Genomic DNA, 23,424 nt, shown 5'->3' with positions numbered 1-23,424 from the left:
ATAAAAAAAAAAAAAAAAAAAAAAAAAAAAAAAAAAAAAAAAAAAAAAAAAAAAAGAAAAGAAAAAAAAAGAAGAAAGAATAATGAGCTTTATAAGTCGATTATCGTTTATCGTAAATAGACGTATGGCTTAAAAGCGTGAAATGATGAATTAGTTTCTAGTCCCTAGTCCCTCCTATCTCTTTCCCTTTTTAAATGGGAATCGTAGGAACTCGACAATTTTGAGGACGTGTTCACCTCGGCGGATATGTTTGCGTCGTGGGTTCAGGTTCGATCGAAGCGTAACGGGCCGTTGTCTTGAATGCGGGTACCTGGGGTTGGGGGAGGCAGAAGGGATGAAGAAAAGGTAGGAGGTAGGTGGTACTTACGAAGGGACATCCCGGCCCTATTTCGAACCCGTAAATATGTGATGATATACTTATTTACATATATTAAATGCATACTACGTATTTAGATATACGCCTAAGAATAACTCTTTTATATTTATTTTTCTCAAACCATTTTAATCCACTTTTTACACGCTTAATTTATATCGTGTTAAAAAATTATCAAAAGTTTATTATCGAATTTTAAAACATTATCGTATTAATCTACTTTCTTGATAATATCACTTTATCTATCTATCGACTTTGATATCGACAAGTTTTTGAATTTTGTATGTAATCAGTACAATGTAAAAGATCAAATATTAGCCGATTTCGATTTTTATGAGAAGAAAGATCCTCGATACAGAAGAATTTACCGATACTACAGAGAATTCCGAAGCTCTTTTAGCTGACGAAAGGGGGATGCAGGAGGAGTATGAAACGATCGATTGATGCAGAGGTCGAGAGGGGTTACTACCGACGATTAGATACACTCGAAAACGTAAGCAGACGCTAATTGGTCAAGAGAAACTCCACCCATGGGCGGAGCTTCGAGTTTACTCGTCAGAGAAGGGCAACCGAGGTGGATTCTCGAGAAGCCCGGTACAACGTGTTGTCTCCAGCCTAGGTCGTTTCAACTATCTGAAGGCGCATTCAGTTCACGCGGTGACTTCGAGTCGCATGCATCGATAGATACATATATATGTATATATATATATGTACACATATATATATACATATATATATATATATATATATATATATATATAAGGATATTTATGTTCCGATCGAGTAAACGAGGAGTTTAAAAAAGTTGAAAAGGATCTTTTATCAAAAAGGACCATATTCCTCGGCGATTTATAATTTCTTCGATTGTGTAGATACTGTGATATATCGGTAATAATATACGCGGGTGTAGTTTAGATAATTCGATCTCTTAGAGATACGTGAATTTATTTTATTTTTCGTTTTATTAGTCAGTGAAGTGCCCTTTGGCCATCGAATGAGTAACTTTCAAACGATATCTTTGATCTCCTTGAAGACCGACCAGTTCTGATTAAATTTCTCTGTCATTTTTTGTGCGACATCATTCACGAAGCGGCATCGACTATGGTAGTATTGTAAGTACTACAAAGTGTAATGAACTGTATAATAATTATCTACGTTTCTTTCTTAAGAATGAATTCATTTATATTTTAATTACGCTACATCAAAGTCTAAAGTTATCTGACAAATCATTACTCGATATCAGCTAAATCCTTCAACTTCGGTCACATAGTATCTTGTAGCTTATCTAATAACGATACTTATTCGGATTCTATCAAAATCGATGACTATTAGAGCAGATGTCAACCATTGTCAGCATCGATTTCTTTTCGCGAAAGAAGAGAGAATTTCCATGGTATCTAATCAGTGGGCGTACTGCGGGTTTCCTATTGGTGTGTGGGCGTTATCACGATACCCGATTGGTCGGTCGGTTTTCTATAGCAAACTTCCTATGTGCATGCGCATGGACTTATCCTTTGCGGAACTTTATTAATTTCGAGATTACGTACACATACGCTCGATAACGTTTGCCGTAATTAAGTATGCTTCGATTGAAATCAAACTCCATTTAATATTCCTTTATATGAATCGCCACGAACATTTGCAAATATTACCTATATAAAATTGTACCATTGTTTTTACAAAATAAAAATCCGTGATAGATATTTCGTTGATTTTTACGATTTATTATATCGAATGATAATTCCGATAATAACGATTTAATTTTTCGCGAATAATATCCAAAAGAATGAATCGAATAAGATTTTTCGTAAAGACGTCCTTCGTTAATTCGTAAAATCCCGATTACGGATATACTTAAGTCCCACCATTGATCACGACCCAACACCCCGAAGACAGATTAAATGAATGTCCGCGGGTAAGACGATCCTCTTTTATCTCGAATCTCGGGAGTCTTTCTTTCTCTTTCTCTCTTTCTCTCTCCCTCTTCGTGCCCTCTAAAAAGAGGAACTCTTTGAGCCTACGATTCACCTCTTCACGTCATTCGAACCCTTTTATAACGATTTAATACGACATACGAATTGGATCCTACATTTCATCGTGTACTAAATTCGTAATATAAAACGATATTAATTTATAAAATGTTAATCCAATCGATTTCTCGGATAAAAACATCGAGCAATTTATCGAAATCGAGTCAACCGATAACGTTACTTTTATCATAATCAAAATACTCTAGTTCATATCAATTTTTAATTTTTCTTCGGGCCCGATAAAAAAGAGATCGTATCATTTAACGCACGTGAGGAAGAGAGAGAGAGAGAGAGAGAGAGAGAGAGTGAGAGAGAGACGCACGCAAGAAAGGGTGAAGGATTAATTCATTTATAATCGCGAGATTAACTCACCACGAATTAATTCACCTCTTGTGAGTTAATCTCGTGGAAAGATCCGAAAGGAGCGTTACTCCGACTAGAAGATTCTGCTACAGAGAATCTGAGGAAGAGAGAGAGAGAGAGAGAGTGAAGAAAAAAAAAGGATGAATAGGAAGAAGGTAAAGAAAAGATTAAAAGAAGGTAAAGAAAGGGAAAGAGATAAAGCAAAAGAGAGATACAGATAGAAAGAGAAATTTCTTTCCTTTTCATCGGTGCCTTTCGTGATATTTAATCGCCTCACCGCGACTCGTATCTCCCTTAATATCTGAATGCACCCATACCAAGAGGAACCAACAGTTCTTCCACCTTTTTTCCCCTCTCTTCGAGTTCAGAATGAATTTAAGAATATTCTCGCGCTGTTTTCACCCTTTTCTCTCTCTCTCTCCCTCTCTCCCCCTCTTTTTCTTTTTGTCTTTGACTTTCTCTCTCTCTCTCTCTCTCTCTCTCTCTTTCAGTATTCCTACGTCTTCGACTTCAGACAATCTCGGCGCAGCATCGTCCGCCGATGTATCATCTTACTCGGTGCTAAAGGCGATGACTTTATCGCCGATCCGGGCAATCATTCACCTAAGCAGACTCTTCTCTCTTTCTTCTTCCCTCTTTCATACGTTGCGTTGACTTTCTCTCTTCCTCGCGTCGTTCCTCTCAAAGGTGTCGACGTAACGTATAGTAAACGCCCGCGTGCCTGACCCTCCCTCTCCCTCTCTCTCTCTCTCTTTCTTTTTTTTCTTGCACTCTTACTCTTGCTTTAGAATAATGGAACGATAGAAAAAGGAATGTAAAATTATCATCCTCCTTGACTTCTTTCATTCCGGAGAAATAAGAACGAGAACCTAATCTAGAATGGAGGCCAGTAATGTAGTAATTAGGTATATTGACGTACACGTAAGTTATTTGAAAAAGGAATGATCGTATAAATTATTACATTGTTAATTATATACTTAAACGGATATAAATATTTCGTTTGAAATATATTATTGAGTTAACTATAAATTCGTCTAATGAATATTATCGTTCTTTGAATTTTAATTTTTTTTTTTTTTTTTTTTTTAATTCAAATAGTATTACAAATTGGAAATAAATGAATGTACTATTGTATTTTACTACATTTAGGTATTATTGAAAATTCGATTGGAACTTCATTGAGACGAAAAGATGGACCCAAAGTGACCTGTACGTTTATGAGAAAAGAAAAATTTACTCTCGAGTAGGTGTACAAAGATCGTAAACGTCCGGATAAGCGTGCGACTCGATAAAACCCACGGAAAATAAACGTAACGCGTAATTCATACCAACAAGCTCATCCTGTAGGTGTAGACGAGCGTGAAAAGCTTCGAAGAAACTTTCGCAAACGTATCTTCCTCTTTTCGAACGTTGAGATGACCAAATGAAGAAAATCGAAAGAGCCCGACTTTTATTTCTATCATAATAACTAAATAACTGGAAAAATGTTACTAGAAAAAAAAGAACTAGTGAACTTATCAAGCTCAAATAAATAAAATCAATAAAGCTACGCATAGATGTGTAATTGAATAAATAAATCTTTCGTTCGGAAAAAAAAATAAATAAAATCTATGAGCTATGTACAGATATGCATTTAAAGAAATAAATGAATCTTTCATTTGAAAAATAATATATCTAATTCGAAGTTTAGGATCGTACTCGCTTATTCTCGCTTATCGCCAACCGCATCTTATTTCGATCCTAAATTAAGAAATAGTCGGCTTTTCTTCCTGCCTGTAATCCTAGCCAGCAGGTTGAGCGCGTGGGCGTCTTACTACAATCTCTTCTATGTATATTACTCTCGTGTCGTTGACACGTTACCTCGCTACGAATAAAATTTTATTCATGTGAATCTCGATATATACTTGTCCAGGTTATATTTAAAATTAAGAAATTTTCTCAATCCTCAATAAATCGTTTCTCGAAAGAATTTAAAATGGGATGAGTTGATTTATTATTTATCAAAAATAGAGCAGTATCGGGATCGATATAGTAAAATGTATTAGGCATATTGGACTTTCGAGTATCGACGTCTTTTGCTCTTCGTTTCACAGTTACGTATCAGTAAGAAGTTCAACGAAGGAAGGATTCCGGAAAGAGAGGCTGCGAGCGTGCCTGTTGTCAGGCCACCCACGGGCTCCCATAAGTATGGCGGACAAGGTACTGCCAGGAACGTACCATAAATCGGGATTTTATCTCGAGGCTGCCGTGCTCTCCTGGCGAATGCCGCGTGATTGCGCAACACTAAATTGGTTCTCAGTTTCGATTCGACGAGATTCCGATTTCAGGGTCTTCAAGGTCGAGCTCTGTCGCACGACCACGACGATTTGTCTCGCGAATTCTTTTATTCCTGCTCCACCTCTTCCTCCTCCACCTTCTTCACCATTTCTTCGCTCACCGCCTTCTCCATCTTTCCCTTTTTCTTCTTATTTCTACGAGCGTCTCGTTGATCAACGACGTTCCATCGTTACGGTCCTGATCTTTAAGAAGATAGAGATTGCAGGTGTCAACGCATCTTAATACTTATGTAGCACGAGTTAGTTCTCGTCTTTTCCATGCGTCACATCGTTCGCTACCTACGTGCATCAGATTTCTTACTCCTACGATTCGAGAAACGAGCTCGTCTTGAACTACCAAGGTCGAATTGTGAATACTTGCACGAAAAAGAATAGGATGTCTATTGAAGAGACAGAAAGGGAGAGAGAGAGAGAGAGAGAGAGAGAGAGAGAGAAGAAGAGAGAATAGAGAATTAGCTATTTTAAAATCGAAACAAACAGCTAATTGATGAAATATCATTCTCATAAAACTTATATTAACATATCTCGAACTTGCTAAAGTAAATGACGTAATTAGAATCGTTGTTGTTAAAGAAGCTGCCGTATTGTAAACGATCCGTTTATACTTTCAATGGGAATGTTTTTTTTATCGAAGTACCGACGGCCCCTCTCGGTTATTGCTTTTTATCGAATAATCTATGATTATATATATCGCGAGTCATAGATCCGAAGAGTGAGACGAAGAAATTCTGATCCTTCGCACGCATCATACGACAAGGGCAAGCTTCCATTTACGTGTAAACCTGACGTTTACTGTCGCCCACCGTAGCGTCAATTAAATTTTGAATAACAACGTGCTAGGCATATACTCGCATAGTGTTCAACCGGTAGGCGTACCTCATAGCCATTGTCGATTTTACCTTGACGCCTTCCCTTTTATCGACTAATAGATTTTCAAAGAGAGGTATGATTTTACGGCGACACAGAGAAAACGCGAATACGAATAAACCAACGTCATTCATAAATTCGTGAAATAGAAAAACAAAAAAAAAAGAAAGAAAGAAAAATATAAAGAAAGAGAGAGAGAGAGAGGGAGAGAACTACCATCGGTAAAATAAACCTAAGCGATCTGAATTTGCGATAATAATAAAATATTCAACGATATTTCAGGAGTCGCGTTGGTTCGCCGACTATGTCAGCGACTGTCGCCGGTAATCAGCAACAACATCCTCATCAGGAATGGGATATCAATGACTCAAATGTTCCAAGGGTAATTATAATCTTCTCTTCTTAATTAAATTTCCATTCTTGCGAGATCGTTCAAGTTAATAGGAAAAATATAATCGTTTACGATCTTTCGTAGAACGTAAGTAAGTAGAAACGATTTTCAAATGATTCCATTTGATTAATATCGACGAATTTAAATCCACGAATTTCCTTTTATTTCATGTCTTACTTTGATGTTTTATATCCTTTATTATTATAATATCGGACAAAAATTTAAGACGACTACCTTTTTGATAGATTATTGCACTATATTATAGATATTAAATAACTATCAGTTCGCTATTGTTTTTACAATATACGTATAACTTTTATTTCGAACGATTTGGAGCTTTTTAAAGCATAAACAATCTTTAAGAAGATTAGCATAAAACCTTCGATGCTATATTTCCTGCGAGCATTAGTTTAATTACGAATATTGATATTCCAAATTAATTGCGGTATAATAAGATTGTTTAACGTAATACATCATATGTATAATAGCAATTACTAAATTTAAGTAAAAAAAATATGGGTAAACTATTTTTAATAGAGAGAAAAATTGTCGTATCATTCTATCCAAAAAGAAAAAAAAAACATTTGTCGAAATAGCAAATACTATAAGAAAATCTGAGAGAGCATTTACAAATAGGCGTGATATAAATTTTGAAAGAATAAATAAATATTTAGAGTTCCGAAAGAATTACGATAAATCAAAAAGTGATAGACATTGGAAAACTACTGCAAAAATGAACCGCCGCATCCATCGTTCATCCAAAAAGGATCGTTTTCAGATTGCTGCTGATATTTAAAGTGAACAATGATTTGTTCAAACTGACAAATGATTTGAATATTAGTGTAAAAATCGTTCGTAAGCGACTTCATGAATTTAGCCTGAAAGGCCATGTATCTCGGAAGAAATCAATCAATCATGAATAAAAATTGGAAACTTTGAATTGCTTTTGCATAAACATTGAACAGTATAAGATTTGAAAAAATGTGCTATTTTCTAACGAGTCAAAGTTCAATAGAATAGACTGTAATCCAGAATGCATCGTAAAGATAATCAAGGATAGTAATGATAACGTAATGGTGTAGGAATCGTTCTCGTGAAACGATCAAGGACCAATTCGAAAAATTAATGGCACTGTGAAAAAATTTCAACATCTGAAGATTATGAAAGAAACCATGATACTTTATGTACGTGAATATATGGCAAACAATTTCATCTTCCCATAGGATAATGACGCAAAATATATTGCTAAAATTATTCAGAGAGGATTTTAATCCAATTTGTGGAACATCGTTAAAAGAATTATGTAAAAGTATAAATAAAAAAAATCTCAATGATCTGTACACTGCAATTCGAACAGTTTCAAATTGTTTTTACATAATTTAATTTATATTAAAATGATATAATATATAAATTATTTTTGACAAAACATTCGATAAAATCTTGTTTTCTGTAATAAATTTGCATACTAATTATTACACATGTCGATTATATTTATTATTCTCTATGCATTTTTCGTAAAACACATGTATATCGACGTCGTATCTAGCACGGATCATTGCAATAAACTGCACGTCACCATCAAAAAAAGATATGAACATGAAAAATGGAAAAGTATGAGTTCGATACGATAGATGCATGGTGGGAGACAATGTTCCCTGTTGTTAAACAATATGAATTAGACAAATTGAACTACCCTTGTAGTTCATATTTTATCCATATCTATTCTGTAGTCACACACGCTTCGAGAAAGATAATAAATAGCCTTAATATCAATACTCTTTTCAATAAGGTAGCTTAAACTAATATCCAGTAGCAAATGTAGCATCTAAGATTTCATACTTATCCTCTGAAGTATTGTTTATCTTTTAAATGATTTTAAATTATTCTCTAGTAGATAGATTTATAAGAACAATTGCGAACCGTTGATTATTTAATATCTAGTAATATAATGGAATTATCTATCAAAGGAAGAGTCGCCTTAAACTTTTGTCCGCCACTGTACTTTCGAATATTTACTTTAAACGAACTTCGAGAATACATAAGAGTATAAATCAATGACACGGATGCCGCTTTAGGTCGTGGAATACGATCCGTGGTGCGAATGGGCGGATGGCCACGTACGAAGGGTATATGGACCGGATTGCGAAGAAGCAAGAAGACATGCATCTGGCTGGGCTATGAGAAATACAAACAATCACAACGTCAGTATCCTTAAAAAGTCTTGCCTCGGAGTTTTAGTCTGCTCGCAGGAATGCATATTGCCTGGCGGTGGAAGGGTACATCTCCGACCGGCGATTTGCGACAAGGTACGCAACCTTTTTCAGATCTCAACGATATATTTCGAAGCGAGAGCTAATAAATTAGTAAAGAAGAGTGTTTTACGAACTTGCTTAACGCTATGCGTTTATAAAACGATTTTTCGTTGTTACCAGAGATCTCGTGAATCAAAGGTGATAACATTCTCTCTTATGTATTGAAATTAAAATAAAGAATTAATGGGAATTAAAAATGAAATTATACTTTTCAGGCTAGAAAGAAGCAACAAGGTAAACCCTGTCCAAACAGACAATGCACTGGTCGCTTAGAAATTTTATCCTGTCGCGGCCATTGCGGCTATCCCGTTACTCATTTCTGGCGGCATACCGAACATGCGATATTCTTCCAAGCCAAGGGACAACACGATCATCCACGACCAGAAGCAAAGTCTACTTCCGAAGCTAGAAGAAGCGTAGGCGCTGGCAAAAGGGTCAGAGGATTAGCGGTTTTACTCGCAAGGGAGGCTGCTTTAGGTTCCAAGGTATCTTATTTTTTTTTTCAATTAATAAACGATTTTCCGACATACCTCCAAAATATATACCTACACACGTTCTGATATAAATGATTTCAAATAGATAGGAAAGATTTTTATATAGAAAACAATTCATTAACCAAATCCAGATTGATCGTAAACAACGTACGCTATCATTTACGATTGTCTTAAATTACAATATAAAATATACAAATTTTCTATCTTTGGTCATACGTACTCATATAATACATATGCATATTTGATCAGATTCTTAAAACTGTATGCGCCATCTAATGGCTAACGTTCGAAACAACTTTCGACATATGCATCCAATAATAGTCTTTTAAACGTTCATTTTACGCGTATTATATATACATTATTTTAACCACTTGCGGTGGACAGACGTGCCACGCACGTCGAGATGCTTCTATTACCGGAACGCCAGCGACGTGTTACACACGTCGTCAGGCGATTGTTGCAGAAAGAAATATGACGTGGGTGGCACGTCAATTGTTAATGAAATTCTTTAACGAGACACAGTTTCTGCTTGCACTTCATCATGTAAAGTTATCAGTATTGATCTCAGACTGTAAAATGGAAAGTAATAGTGAAGCCAGTGATATTATTTGCACTCCGAAGTGATTTGCACTCGACTGTTCTGGCACGCACAACCATGAATTTCTTTGCACCGCAAGTGATTAATAAAATAATATTAATCAATGAGACAGTAGACGATTATTTATTATTCCATATAATATTTGTAAGTTGACATTTTCTAGAATATCATATAAATATACTTTTCAAGGTAAAGAAAAATCGATTGCATTGAAAAAATTTACCTGATTAAATGAATCTGCTGGTCCAACTATTTCCTTGTTGTTTTAAAAAACACCTTCTCCGTTGGTCAATAATCGTCTCTCTATTTTGCAGCTAATGTCACTGAGGGGAACGAAAAGGTCAAATACAGATTCTGTCGAACAACCTCCAAGAACTGCAGCACCACCACCATTGATCTCGGACAAAGGTGTGGAATATATACGACGACAATTAACGATTATTTATTTTTCTACGCACGATTCATTTCAACGAATAATATTCATTGATATTATTAAATTAGCGCGAACGAAATGAATAGAAATTTGAATGCTTCTACGATCTTTAACTACCAAAATCGAACGCATGGCGACGTTACCGTCGCAACAGATTGATTGGACGATTCGTATTCTTTGAATTCCTGCCATTGTTATTGGTCGAATAGAATTTGAGCGCGAATTTAATTATATTCGTAAACTACTCGTCATATTTCTAAATAATATAATTGATATCATTTCTTTTCTTTTAGGATATTCCTGTTCTTGTCCACCTTTCGAATGCATGTGTGCCATGCAAACGAACGTTTCATCGTATCAGCAACAGCATCAACAAACCACTATCTATAACCAACAAACACCATCGACTGAATCATATTGGTTACCTGATACGATACCTATGCAAGAAAATACCGTAGGTTATTGTCTACCAAATCAAATACCACAGGAAGCATCCTATCCTGAATTTCCAACATTTACCAGTGATCTCTTCCAACCGGAAGAAATCTTTCAATTAGATCAACCATTACGACCGGACTTTCCAATAAATTCTCAAGACGTTGCTAGATCACCACCGACTTTACTTGATTTGGGAAGTGGTACCATCAAATACGAAGTAAAACAGCACAATCAAGAACAACTATATTGGAATCAATTTCTAAGCGAAGATTCGAGCAGCAGTCATCTTAGTATGCCTCAAGACGAGAGACTTCAATTCCCTGCATTTGACACAGACAAAGACACAGGGTTCGCCTCGAGGAAATCAATGAATCAATACGTTTCTGAAAAGGATCAGAATCAGAGTCATTCTCTCGAGGATGCATTGAACTTTCAAGGATACGGTCGAACGCAAACTCCAAAACCTTTTACAAACGATCGTGTTATAAAGAACGATCAGGATCATCAGCCATATTGGAGTCAGTCTCATCTGGACGATCGACTTCATTTCCCTGGTTTTGACGCACACAAGGAAAATATTTTATCATCCAGAAGAGATGTTGACTCTTTCAACAAGGACTGTCAGGGTACCATGATCGACAGAGCGAATTACGGAACCTATCAAAGACCGAAGAACGACATGGCACTGACTGATCCTAATCGTTCCGATCGCAGTCCCGTCTCTGAAAACAGACATCCCTATTCCTTCGACGGCTATCAAATATTTGAGGACTCAAATTCAAAAAATCATCAATCGATCGTTCGACCGTCTCATCCAAGATCGAATAACATCGGACTTGACGAAAGATCTCAAAACGTTTATGGAACGCAAGAGACGAACCCTGAAGTGACCGAAAGACTCTTTCCTGAGGCCCCGACGATCGAGCCCCCTGTACAATCTCAAAATAGTCCAGAACCTTTCTTCTATTCAAACAACGATCGTTGTCATTACACCTGTGAGGTCCTTGATACCCGATTGCCTCAAATGACAATGACAAACACAGCTCCCGTTCATCATCCAGTTAACGGTTACAGTGACGTCGCTGATATAGATCTCCCACCATTCGTAGACTATACTCTCGTTGGGATGCTGTGCAGTTCTACAGAGGAGGATACGACGACAAGTATGATGACTGGCTGTCCTCCGAACTCTCAAGCTTTCGTTCCTCATCACTAAAAAACAAAGAAAGAAAGATAACACGTTCCTTCGTCCGACATATGAATTTGTATTATAAATAAATATATTACGTTAGTTGCACCACGAATAACTGTGCAATAGAGATTTAATCCCATTTAATCAGACCTATGTGTTTACAAGTACATAATACACATATATATGTATATATATGTACTTCAAGAAAGGGTGAAAAGGATAAGATTGAGGGAATAGCTCCTACACGAAAGTACTCGAGTTCTCTATATAACTTTGAAAAAAGTCACATCGTTTATTTGTAATTGTATTTATTCGTAACAGATACTCTCACGATCACAATTGTATGTATATTATGTAATATTATTGTATACCTATGGGTTACACTTTCTCGATTACATACGCAATATCTTTTTTTTCGCCTTATTTCTTTCTTCTTCTTCTTCTTCTTCTTCTTATTTCTTTTTTTTTTCTTTTAGTTCTTTTAAATCTCTTTTATTCTCGATCATTGGCAAACGTAAAAGAGAGGATGCACGAACGAAACGGGTGCGAATCCGTCTACGCAAACAACGCACGTCAACCAACGAGAGAGGATACCCATGTGAATAATTTATATATATATATATATATATATATATATATATATAAAACATATTTCCTTTCTTTTATAGTATTTTGAGAAAGAACTATCCGAGATTTAGAATTAAAAAATAATTAAATAAAAGAATGAGTCAGTTATGAACCATTTTGAGTTACAATTATAAAAAGAAAAAAGAACAAAAAAAGAAGAAAAGAGAATAGAAATGAAAATGAAAAAAGAAAAAAACCAACAAGGACAAGTGGAAAAAAAAAGCTTTCTCTCGTTGATACGTTTCGTTATGTCAATTATGTTTGCGAATCAGAGCGAACAAATTCATACTTTAAAGTTCTTTTAGCTCGATATTGCCACAGCTCAGATCTAACGTAATCAAATGTCTCATCAAAATGTTTTATTTAATTATGATCGATTGTTCAAAAACAAAAAAGAAAGTAAAAGTAAACCAATAATAGATTAGTTCCATTTTCTGTCTCTTATCGCTATCATATACCTTATTCTGTTAGAGTTCCCTTCTCGTGGTTCTAAATACTATCTGAAGAAAAAAGAGAGAGAGAAAGAGAAAGACAAGGGGAAGAAGGAAAGAGATAAGATAGATAAATAAAGAAGAGAGAGAGAGAAAGAGAGAGAGAGAGAGAGAAGGGAAAAGTTAAGAGAAAAGAAAGAAATGATTTTACAAATTATTTGAATAACATTCTTATCAAAACAGATCACAAACGTGTAAAACGAACACACACATTTTATCTATACACACACACATACATACATACATATATATATATATATATATATATATATATATATATTTGTTTAGGCATCTAATGGTAAGTAAAAAAAAACCTTAATAGTCATAGGATCGCTAAAAAAAAAAAAATAAGAGCAACACTGCTCTTTCTCCTCTTTTGCAGACGTTAACAATCACGATAAACTTTTTTTTCTTCTCTTTTATTATTTCTCTTCTTATTTTAATATTTTCCCTTTAGAATCACGGCATTTTCTATACTCACACTTCTCATTTCTCCATTTTCTAATTTTTCTAAATATATATCTATATTGTTTTTGTATGTGTGTTCATCTATGTATATGTGTCTGTGTGTGTGTGTGTGTGTATGCCTGTGACTTTTCTTAATACCATTACAAAATATTTCTGAGATGTGGCTCCGAGACATGCTTCGCACCCATCCATGCAATTACATGTTTTTACTATTTTTTTTTTCTTTTTTTTTTTTAGGAAAGAAGGTTCACGAAATCATATTATTTTTTCTTTTCATATTTTATATTTTCTCGTTTTATCACGAATATCGTGTATTTAACGATAGGACAGTATCTTATTCCGACTGTATTATCGTATTCCGTTTTTTCTTTTTTTTTTTTTTTTGTTTAATGGTCCACAACGTTGAATGATCGCTCGTAATGTTTTTTTTTCTCGCTGATTGAACTTAATCGATCGGCCATCTTTTAATCAGGCACACGGGTCGTTGTCTCTCTCTCGACATTTTAGGGAAGAAAAAAAACTTATTTGTTTCACTATTATTATCGATAAATAATGTACATGCACATACGTTGCAGGCACGTTACTTTGATACCCGAATTTGTTAAACAGACATCTAAATCATGGCTCCATCGACGAGTTAGCGATCCAAGATCGAGCAAGAAAATAATGGAGCAGAATCATGAACGTTGGAAGAAACGGAGGAAAGAAATAATATGAATTGTCAAAGAAATAATACAAATAAAAATAAAAAAGAAAAAAAAAACGAACAAACTCCCGATCATTTCTAATTCTGCTCTCAACAAAAAGTATCGAAGTATCTTCGAAAAATAAAAGAAAAACAGAAAGATTCTCTCTTTGATCCATGGCTCTCAATCTCTTCGATCGGATTGTTTTGAAAATGCACGAGAAATCCGGGTTTATTCGTTTAGCGAGCGAACATCGATAATAAAAGAAAGAAATATCCAAGATTCGATTGAATCGGGGAGAGGAGGAGGAGGAGGAGGAGGAGGAGTGAGGGAAGGGCGAGGGCCAAGATTTTCATTAAAAGAAAAGTATGTCGAATCAAAATACATCGAGAAGAGACTACGTTATTATTCAATAAGATTCATTCTCTTCGACATCGCTTTTCAAGAGTCCAGAGTCAATTAAAAATGAATTATTCCAAAATTATTCCACGATGGAAACGCAAAGCGCAACGGCGAGTGACCGTTTAACGACGTTGCGATTAAACGTTTGCCAAAGTACGAATTGATATAACGATAATTCAAATATATGTTAGATATATACGCCTAAGAAATCTTGTGAACCAGCTGAACGAACGAAAATAATAATCTCGATGATATCCATCAATTGCAATCGTCGAAGTGCAATCCTCTTATCAAATTTACATACTCCTCGTTGGTTTGATCAATAAATTTAGCAGGTTCAATTAATCCCTTGGCTTGTCATTCTCTGTCTGTGTGATCTTTAAAAGAACACGATACGTAGAATAGCAGACATTTAAAAATACGATATAGTTCAATAATCTATAGCATACCTTTGAGATAAACGGAACAATTAAATATCTGCTCTTCATTTTCCTTTCATTAGATTCGAATCTCGCGAAACTTATCATACGCATCGTCGCAGACATTTATACGGATTTATGATAAATTAGCATAGATCTTCCTTCGTTCCTTAAAAATTACTTAGCCTTTAATAAACCTTAGCCCGTAGCAGCGAGTTAGATTCTTTCGAAAATATTATTTAACATAGACGGAGACGGTGTATGAACGTGCGTGTCTGCGTATTTCTACTTGTTGGAGGGTTATTATTTCGATAATAAAAGCCGAGCATTTGTTATTTTGCATTGAACGGATCGAAAAAATTGGGCTAATAGGAACCGTAGGTCGCACGCACGTGAATCAGCTATAGTTTATATGCTCTCGTGCAACATCGATATTAAATAGATTAAAAAAGGCCTCGTTGTCGAATAACCATCGGCCACGAGAATAAGAGAGGGAAGTATTCTTTTACCTATAACGTTCGTCGAGGAGACAGAGAGTGATAGAAATTGATATAGAATGTGTCAATGAAAGAAAGATATATATATATATATATATATATATATATATATATATAGAGAGAGAGAGAGAGAGAGAGAGAGATCCTCTTACTCCTCAACGAAATTCATACTAAATTCCTGCTATGCGTACATATGCATATTCATGCGCGAGCACGAATATAATAATAATTCTTTTTCTTGACGAGTCGAGAGAGCAATTAAGAGCTATCAATGCGCTAAAATCGAAGCGGGCGAGTCATTTTCTCGATAAATTCGAGTTACAACCTACCGAGCGTCTTTATCTTATATATGTTAGCACATTTTACAAACATATTTCTTATTTTTTTTTTTTTTTTTTTTATTGTTTTTTTTTTTTCAATGTTTGCTGCGATTATAGATTTTCGCTTTACGAAGGACATTCCGATGTTCGTATGCGTTTAGCACTTCCTCGTTTAAAAAAGAAAAGAAAAAAGAAAAAAAAGAAAAATAAAGAATTCATTTTACTTTCGTTCCTTTTCTTTTTTTTTTTTTTTTTTTTTTTTTTTTTTTAAGGAAAGAACAACAACATGCGAACGATCAAATATGTCGTTTTTCTTGGCGATTGGAATTAACGTTAATTAATAAGAATAAGTAAGTAAAAGTGAAAATGTCGAGCTTAACGATCACAGCTACTGCAACGATACTACGAAGAATATCTTTAACGGTACGCGAAAGAAATGAAATAGAATCGACGGCAGATAAGTAACGATAGGGCTATGATCAAATAAGATGAGTTGCGAAGCGAAATCCCGGTTCTTTCTTTCTAAGAGACTAAAACTTCAGTTTGCAATAATTTTTTTTTCCTTTTTCATTATTATTATTATTATTTATTATTATTTATTATTATTTATTATTTATTATTTATTATTATTATTTATTATTATTATTATTTATTATTATTATTATTATTATTATTATTATTATTATTATTATTAATATTATTATCGTCATCATCATCATCATCATCATCATCATCATCATCATCATCATTATCATTATCAACATCATCGTCATCATCATCATCATCTTCATCATCATTATCATTTTCATCATCATCATCATTATAATCATCATCATAATCATCGTTATCTTTATATACGTAAGTGACCTCGATTGCGTGGACACCGATCAGATTAATAGAAAAAAATATACGCGAGTGTATGTGTGTATATATATTTATAAAATTCATTCTACTACGCACAATTTTGTTTCTTCGTAATCTTTTTCTTTTTCCTGTTTTTTTTTTTTTCTTTTTTTCGTTTTCTTCTTTATACTCAATATCAGATAAACCCAAAATTACAAACCCGCGTTTTATTTAAGCTAAATTGTATTCCAGATTCTCAGATAAACTTGAGAAAAATACCAGTTTGTTGTGAGACAAAGTCGACAAGAACGCTTCGCGATATCTTTTCTTTTCTTCGAAAGAAATCAACAAAACCTTCCGTGGGAAAAGTTCGCGAAGCAGGCCGGTTATCGAAAGAAGTTTGGGGTGGGAGGGAAGTAAACGACTAACACGTCTCCTACTCGTAAGAATTACGAAAATCTTGCGGGAATAGATTACGAAATTGCACAGTAACATTCACGAGAGGATAATTCATTTTACAAAATCTTTAGTTGTCGTCTCTTAGGACCTACTACGATATTTCATATGCAAATATTGCACGCTTCGTACAACGGTATGTATATGTGTATATGTATATCCATACATATATAAATACATACATACATACATACATACATGCATAGATAAATACATACGCACATATATACATATATGTACGCATGAATATATATATACGTATGTATTATGTAATGCGAATATGTATATAATATAAACTATATATACAAAATGTCTTGTTTGTAAAACTTACAACTACGCTTCCACACGGTGCAAAGGTAATTAATTGTTCGAACGCGGAAGTTTCAAAGCGAAATTATGAACACTAAAAACTCTCGCTTCATTTCTCTCCGCATAGGTTTCATTAAAGTTTTAAATCCTAATAAACTTTCTTACGCGCGATCGTTCTATCGTCAAATTGCAGGAGTCATCAATGACATTCATAAAGTGTTCGTTCTTTCTTGTTATGCTTATGAAGAGAGAAAAAGAAAATAGAGAGAGAGAGAGAGAGAGAGGGAGAGAGAGAGAGAGAGAGAGAAAAGAAAGACAGAAAAAAGAAATCAATACGGACAGATAGAGAATTATAAATGTCGTCACGTTTCACAGCTAACCACCACAGCATTCGGCAATTATGTTTCATTCATTAAAAATTATTTATATCACAATGAAACGCCAGCGCGCATCCGTTCACATATTTTCAATATCACATCTCACTTATTCTTCCATATATTTATAATTTCATCGACAATGAGGATGCATCTTGAGGCTCTGGCAAATTTGAACCATAATTCGAGTTTTCCAGATGGTTCCAGATATTTTCTCTCGTTTTCATTGATAAAACAAGTAGCGCACCACACATCGATTAATAATCCATGACCACAGTGCTGCTAAAAGCTGAAGATTGACGGACATATCGAATAAAAATTATTCCCCATCGCCTTTCGCCATCTGAGATTTCGTTTTCTCAACGACGTCTTCCACTGGCTTTATACGCACTTGGTAGAACTTAGTGCCTTGAGAGACGCGGTATCGATTTGTCGACTAAAAAAGGGGTAATTCTTTATTTTTATATGATTCATACAAGATTTTATAATAGACTAAAAATAGTAAACAGATATTTCACGGAAAAAAAAAAAAAAAAAAGGAGAAAGAAAATAAGAAACAAAAACATACACGTTAAGATGATTATAGGGGAGATATAATGAAGGGATTGAAAATTGTTCAAATCAATGGGTAATAATAATAGTAAGTGAAAGTAATCGTCTGATGGTCGAATAAAAAGAAGTTTTACCTTCCTTGCTATGCAGTACTCCTTATTGATAACCTCGACGATGGCTTCGAATATTTTCGGAGCTCCATCGGCAGTAAATCCTAAGGACTCTACGCAATCCGAATTTACAAAATAAAGAGTCGAGGATTCCTGAAGCAAGGCATAACTCCAATGAACCGGATCCCAAACAACGAGGACCATGTCTCCGGGATTGCACGTGGTTACTGTAATACGACCCTGTTGAACCAATTTCGTAATGTTCTTTTTTTTCCAAAGGTGCGACAAGTGAAAGTAAGGTACGGCGCCATCCGGACTGGTCGCGGCATCGCGACTCGATGACGATCCAGAAACAATGGCAACGGAAGCGTTCATTTCCTTTTCACGACCATCGGCCGAAGATGAGGTCTCTGCGAAATCTCTTCTACCTCGTTCCTTCACTAATTCAATTTCCAAGCGAACCTTATCGGCCTCTAAAGCCTCGATTTTAGCGTCAGAAACTTCTTTACTCTCTTTTATTATTTTCAATTCTGCCGATAATCTCTTATTGTCGTTTTCAAGAATCTCAAGTCTTCTCGATAAACGAGAACGATCGTCGTCCGCTTCCAACCGTACTTTTTTTGATTCCGATGCCTCAACCTCATCCTTATCACTTTCCAAACTTTTCATAGCTTCTCCCAAATTGCTTTGACCCATATCCAAGCGATCGTCGCCAAATTCCTTTTGCGATGCCGATTCGATTATAAGAACTAAATTCTCTTTTTGTTCCCGACTCATTCTCTCGGAAGAGTGTTTCCCTTCTAGCCAACTTTTATCGGTTTCTAAATTTTCTACCTACGTGTGGATTAGATCGAATCGATTAATTCAATGTAAACGAATCTAAGATTATGATATTTATATTAAATGATATTTATACCTTTTCATTGAGCGCCTGTCTGGACAAATTTTCAGATTTGGTTAATCGTCTAATTGTACTTTTATACCATCCACATTCTTCCGTAAGTGCAGCTTCCCTTCTCCTATATAACTCCATTTCTCGCTCCCTCTCTTGTACAACTTGCCTGGCCAATCGAAGTTCGTGATCCAATTTAGCCACGCAATCGGCTCGTTCTTTTTCAATCGCGGTACGGATTGCAGCTGATTTTTCGAGTTTCATATCTTCCTTCGCTTGCGCTAATATAGCCTCGTGATTAACAAGTTCAATAACGTCAGGCCGCTGTAAAATGATAACGATAAAACGTGTCAAATATATGTATCTGATGAACGAACATATTAAGGAAGAACATATTAAATGAATTCAATTACCTCTATCTTTTCCAAACTCGAATCGCTAGGACTCCTTTCCATTATACTAACCGCCGTTAATTTGAGATTTCTAATAGCCTCTAATTCGGTCTTATACTCCAATTGCAATTTGTCCGTAGCTTCCTTCACCATCTTTTGTTGTTCCGTTCGAGCAGCTGCCAAATTCTCTTCGAGTTCTTTTATGCGTTTCTGACATTGGGTTAAGGAATTGGTCAAAGAAGCGATTTCCACAAACTTCTCATCATTTACCTTCTCCACAGCTGTTTCCTTGTCAATACGAGCCTGTTCCAAGGTCTCATCCATTTGCCGATGGAGACGGGATTGCAAATTCCTCATGTCCGTTTGTTCGGCATCCAATTTCTGACGCATTGTGCTAAGCAAATGTTCGTGCTCGGCTAATTCGGTTTCTTTTTCTAACAGAGTCCTCTTCACGATACGAATCTCTTCATCTCGGCTCTGCATTAGCTTCTTAATGTCACCCATTTCAAGCTCGTGATCGACGGTTAATTCTTGCTCTCGTTCTCGCAAACGACGATCGCACTCGTTCGAGTACAATGTTAACGCCTGACGAATACGCTTGGTCAACTCTGCAAGACCGCTGTTACCAAAATCCGATCGATCTCGTAAAACAACCAACTCTTTCCGGAGGGAGGTCAAGGCTTCGCTCACGATCACTTTCATACTCCTTAGAATCGAACGCAATCTTTCCACTTCTTCACGAGTATTGCCAAGGCTCTCCTGAAATAATGGACGTCATGGAAAATTCGATCAATGCTTTTGTAATCATCCATTTTGCTTTCTTACATAATGAATCATAATAAAAATATATATACATATATGTATATATATTCAAAGAAACATAACAGTTCTATTAATTCATATTAATCAAGGATAGGATTTGTATTCGAGGAAAAAAGTCTAATGTTTTGATGTGTTAACAGGCAAAATTCATTTGATATCACTGACAGAGTTATTATTAGAACGAATTTCGTTCGTATGAGAAGCTATCGTCTTTTTGACACTATATATATACGTATATATATATATATATATATATATATATATATATATATATATATATATACACACGCAACACACGTATATCCATTATACATGAGGACATACATAATCTATATATATATATATATATATGTACATATCCAATGATCCATTGATTCATATTGTGAATCAGTGTTCCATTGTATGAATCCAAGTATATGTCCAAATATCCAAGTGTTTTTTACAAGGTAAGGAGTTAGGACACGAGAGTGCGACGGCAGCTATCCTGAAAAATTTAAAAGATGCACGCACACGCGCACAGATCCGCACATTACTGTTTCTAAAAGATATAGACGCAATACAGGCGCACACATCGTTTGAAAATTCAAGCAAACATCAAGAATTAGCAGGCGTAAAAGGATTAAACAAACAGTCATGGAATGAACGTGCATGCAAGAGATACGTACCCAACTTTTCAGATCTATTTGCATAAAAGTAAATAGTAATCAGCTTCGGATCGAAATTATTAAAACGATCTAAAATCATGAATGTATCTAAGACATCGAAGAAAAAAGGAGAGAACACAGAGAAAAGTTCGCTTTAAACAGAAAATATAAAGATAAGCTGTTCGCAAAATGATCACATCGGGGAACCCAGATGAGTGCGAGAGCATGATTGATTATTAGGAAGGTAATGGAACGTTTACGGCTACGACTACAAGGTCTTTTTGCGAGCTGTAAGTCGTCCAGTACCTGAAGAAAGGAAACGATAGCCTGATGCCCGTCGGCAGGAGGTTCGCTGAGGCTGCTCGGCAAAGAATCGTCCATGTAAAACTCGGTACCCATGAAGTCAGTAGCGCCAACCCCGATGGAAGGGCTGCTACCACCGCTACCGGACAGCTGGTAATATTGTAACTGTTGTTGCTGGCCGTCGCACGTCACGGAGTGAGGTAAGGTAGGAGGATTCGGACATAAGGAATTTGATTCCTCGATCTTGTCGGAGGATACGGACGGAGTTATTTGCCGATGCTTTGGAAAACCGTATGTAGCACTTTGCAATTGACTGGAAGATTCACCGTTCTCCGCGCACTCGGTGAGAGGACTTAGCTGAGAGGGTCGTTCGCTGATGGTAAGACTAGGAAAATGGAAGGAACTAGGTTCGTTCGATGTGGAAAATCGGCTTGTTAGGTCTGCGACCTTCGTGTTTAATGGCGAGACGTTAGTCGAGCTGGAGGAAGCGGGGGACACGCTTCGCGAGGCACCAACCTCCAATTGTTTCTGACGTTTCTGTTGGGTGCCATCGAAGGAACTAGGTTTCGAATCGGTCGTCCCTTGTCCTATTTTCTCGAACTCTTCCGTATCCGTTTCCGACTCAAATCCACCCCTGAAATCGCACACAAGTATATTCACAACCAACCAACCCCCGTATAAGTACGAAGTATAATAGCAGCGGTAAATGTGTTGTATATTTCTACCTGTCACCCAGCGCCGGTACTCTAACGCGATCCTGTTCTTTCGAAGGACCATCTACCCGTGTCGACATACTTTCTTTCTCTTTGTTCCCTTCCGTGCTTGCTTCGGTGAGACTTTTTGACAAAAAGAATTGCGTTATACTGTTCAAATCCGGCGTAGAGATGCTCAGCGCTAAACCAGGCAATTGTGATCTTAGGGATTCCATATCGCTCGCAGTTAACTGTAACGGTAACGACGTTGTTAGTATTGCCGCATGAATATCAAAGAAGTTTTACGAATCTTACTTTTGGTAGTCCATTGTCGAAAACCGAGGGTGCCTCGGTGGCATAAGGCGGTGGCGTGTCCTCCAAACCAGGGAAGAGGGTATTCAGGAAATGACCATCGAATTTACTTTGGAACTCGCGCCTACGTGCCAGTTCCTCTGTATGTACGGTCAACAACTGACAAGCAAGATTGCTGGCCCACACAAGAAATGCTTGCGAAAAGGTTCGCCTTCTAACAACCTCAGCTACAGCACGCAAATACATTTGAGGTGCCAAGTGAATCTGCTGCAGTACCTCGAGATGACGTCTTAAACGTTTCAGGCTCTCGTGATACATCACGAGTTTACCGTCAACCTCCATCATCTTGTTCTCCACGTACATTATCCATTTCAACCGATGATAGATATTAACCGACAATTCCTCTTTTGCTTTGGTACACCTGCGCCGAATGTCACGCAGCTGATTGTGATTCTGAAGCATAACAACTAATTGCCTCCTATGCGAGGTGCAGAGATCAGGTAATACGCTAGCATCTCCAAGATTGTTTGCGCGATTTTGATTCTGAAGAAATCCCTGAGCGAGCTCGCCCTGCTCGTGAACGAGCTTCTTCGTTTGTGCCATTAGTTGTTCGAGAGCAAAAAGCCTTTCCCCAAGGCCCTTTATTTCTTTCATGTCTTGTTTGTTTGCATTGTCAATCGCGGCATTTACTTCAGCCTTCAATGTTTCCATCACCCTTTCGTCAAACTGTTCCAAGCCTCGGCTGCATTGCTCGGCCACCTGTTCCAAACTACTTTGATTGTCCTTCGCGGAGATCCATCGAAGAAGACTTAAAACTTCCTCGCTGTTCTCTGACTGTTGCTCCGAGTTCTCTCCTTGATCGTCTGGACTAAGAAGACCTTCCGCTTGGGCCCTCAATGCCGGTAAAATTGGAATCTTTGCTAGAGTTTCCAAATCCTGCTGGAAGCTACACGAACGTCCAAAGTTTTAATTTTCACAACAATACA

At 36.3% G+C, this 23,424-nt stretch overlaps 3 protein-coding genes across 7 annotated transcripts in view; 1 reads left to right on the top strand and 2 right to left on the bottom strand.

Annotated features, from left to right (window-relative positions):
• LOC124423131 (meiotic recombination protein SPO11) overlaps positions 1-10,115 on the bottom strand; it is a 43,015-nt gene extending 32,900 nt beyond the window's left edge. The window contains exon 1 of the mRNA XM_046960562.1: positions 9,988-10,115. The gene's annotated coding sequence lies outside the window, so the exon portion shown is untranslated. The remainder of the gene's footprint in view (positions 1-9,987) is intronic.
• LOC124423130 lies at positions 1,128-13,206 on the top strand. The gene is made up of 6 exons (XM_046960561.1): positions 1,128-1,485; positions 6,252-6,351; positions 8,436-8,666; positions 8,888-9,157; positions 10,079-10,172; positions 10,491-13,206. The coding sequence occupies exons 1-6, from the start codon at positions 1,475-1,477 to the stop codon at positions 11,849-11,851; spliced, it is 2,067 nt and encodes a 688-aa protein (XP_046816517.1). The 5' UTR covers positions 1,128-1,474; the 3' UTR covers positions 11,852-13,206.
• A 3,372-nt stretch (positions 13,207-16,578) lies between these two features.
• LOC124422750 (RB1-inducible coiled-coil protein 1) overlaps positions 16,579-23,424 on the bottom strand; it is a 39,335-nt gene continuing 32,489 nt past the window's right edge. For 3 of the 5 annotated variants that reach the window (XM_046959624.1, XM_046959620.1, XM_046959621.1), the window contains exons 4-10: positions 22,442-23,384; positions 22,160-22,377; positions 21,438-22,068; positions 19,687-20,424; positions 19,298-19,597; positions 18,406-19,215; positions 16,579-18,155 (exon numbers count right to left, since the gene is read on the bottom strand). In XM_046959624.1, coding sequence (XP_046815580.1) covers positions 18,039-18,155; positions 18,406-19,215; positions 19,298-19,597; positions 19,687-20,424; positions 21,438-22,068; positions 22,160-22,377; positions 22,442-23,384 — 3,757 coding nt within the window. In that variant the 3' untranslated portion in view covers positions 16,579-18,038. The remainder of the gene's footprint in view (positions 18,156-18,405; positions 19,216-19,297; positions 19,598-19,686; positions 20,425-21,437; positions 22,069-22,159; positions 22,378-22,441; positions 23,385-23,424) is intronic. The other 2 variants (XM_046959622.1, XM_046959625.1) reach the window with 2 other exon arrangements.

Source organism: Vespa crabro, chromosome 3, assembly GCF_910589235.1.
Source record: "Vespa crabro chromosome 3, iyVesCrab1.2, whole genome shotgun sequence".
Taxonomy (NCBI): domain Eukaryota; kingdom Metazoa; phylum Arthropoda; class Insecta; order Hymenoptera; family Vespidae; genus Vespa; species Vespa crabro.
Note: the sequence above shows the minus strand (reverse complement) of the source record. Positions and strands in the feature narration are given on the sequence as shown.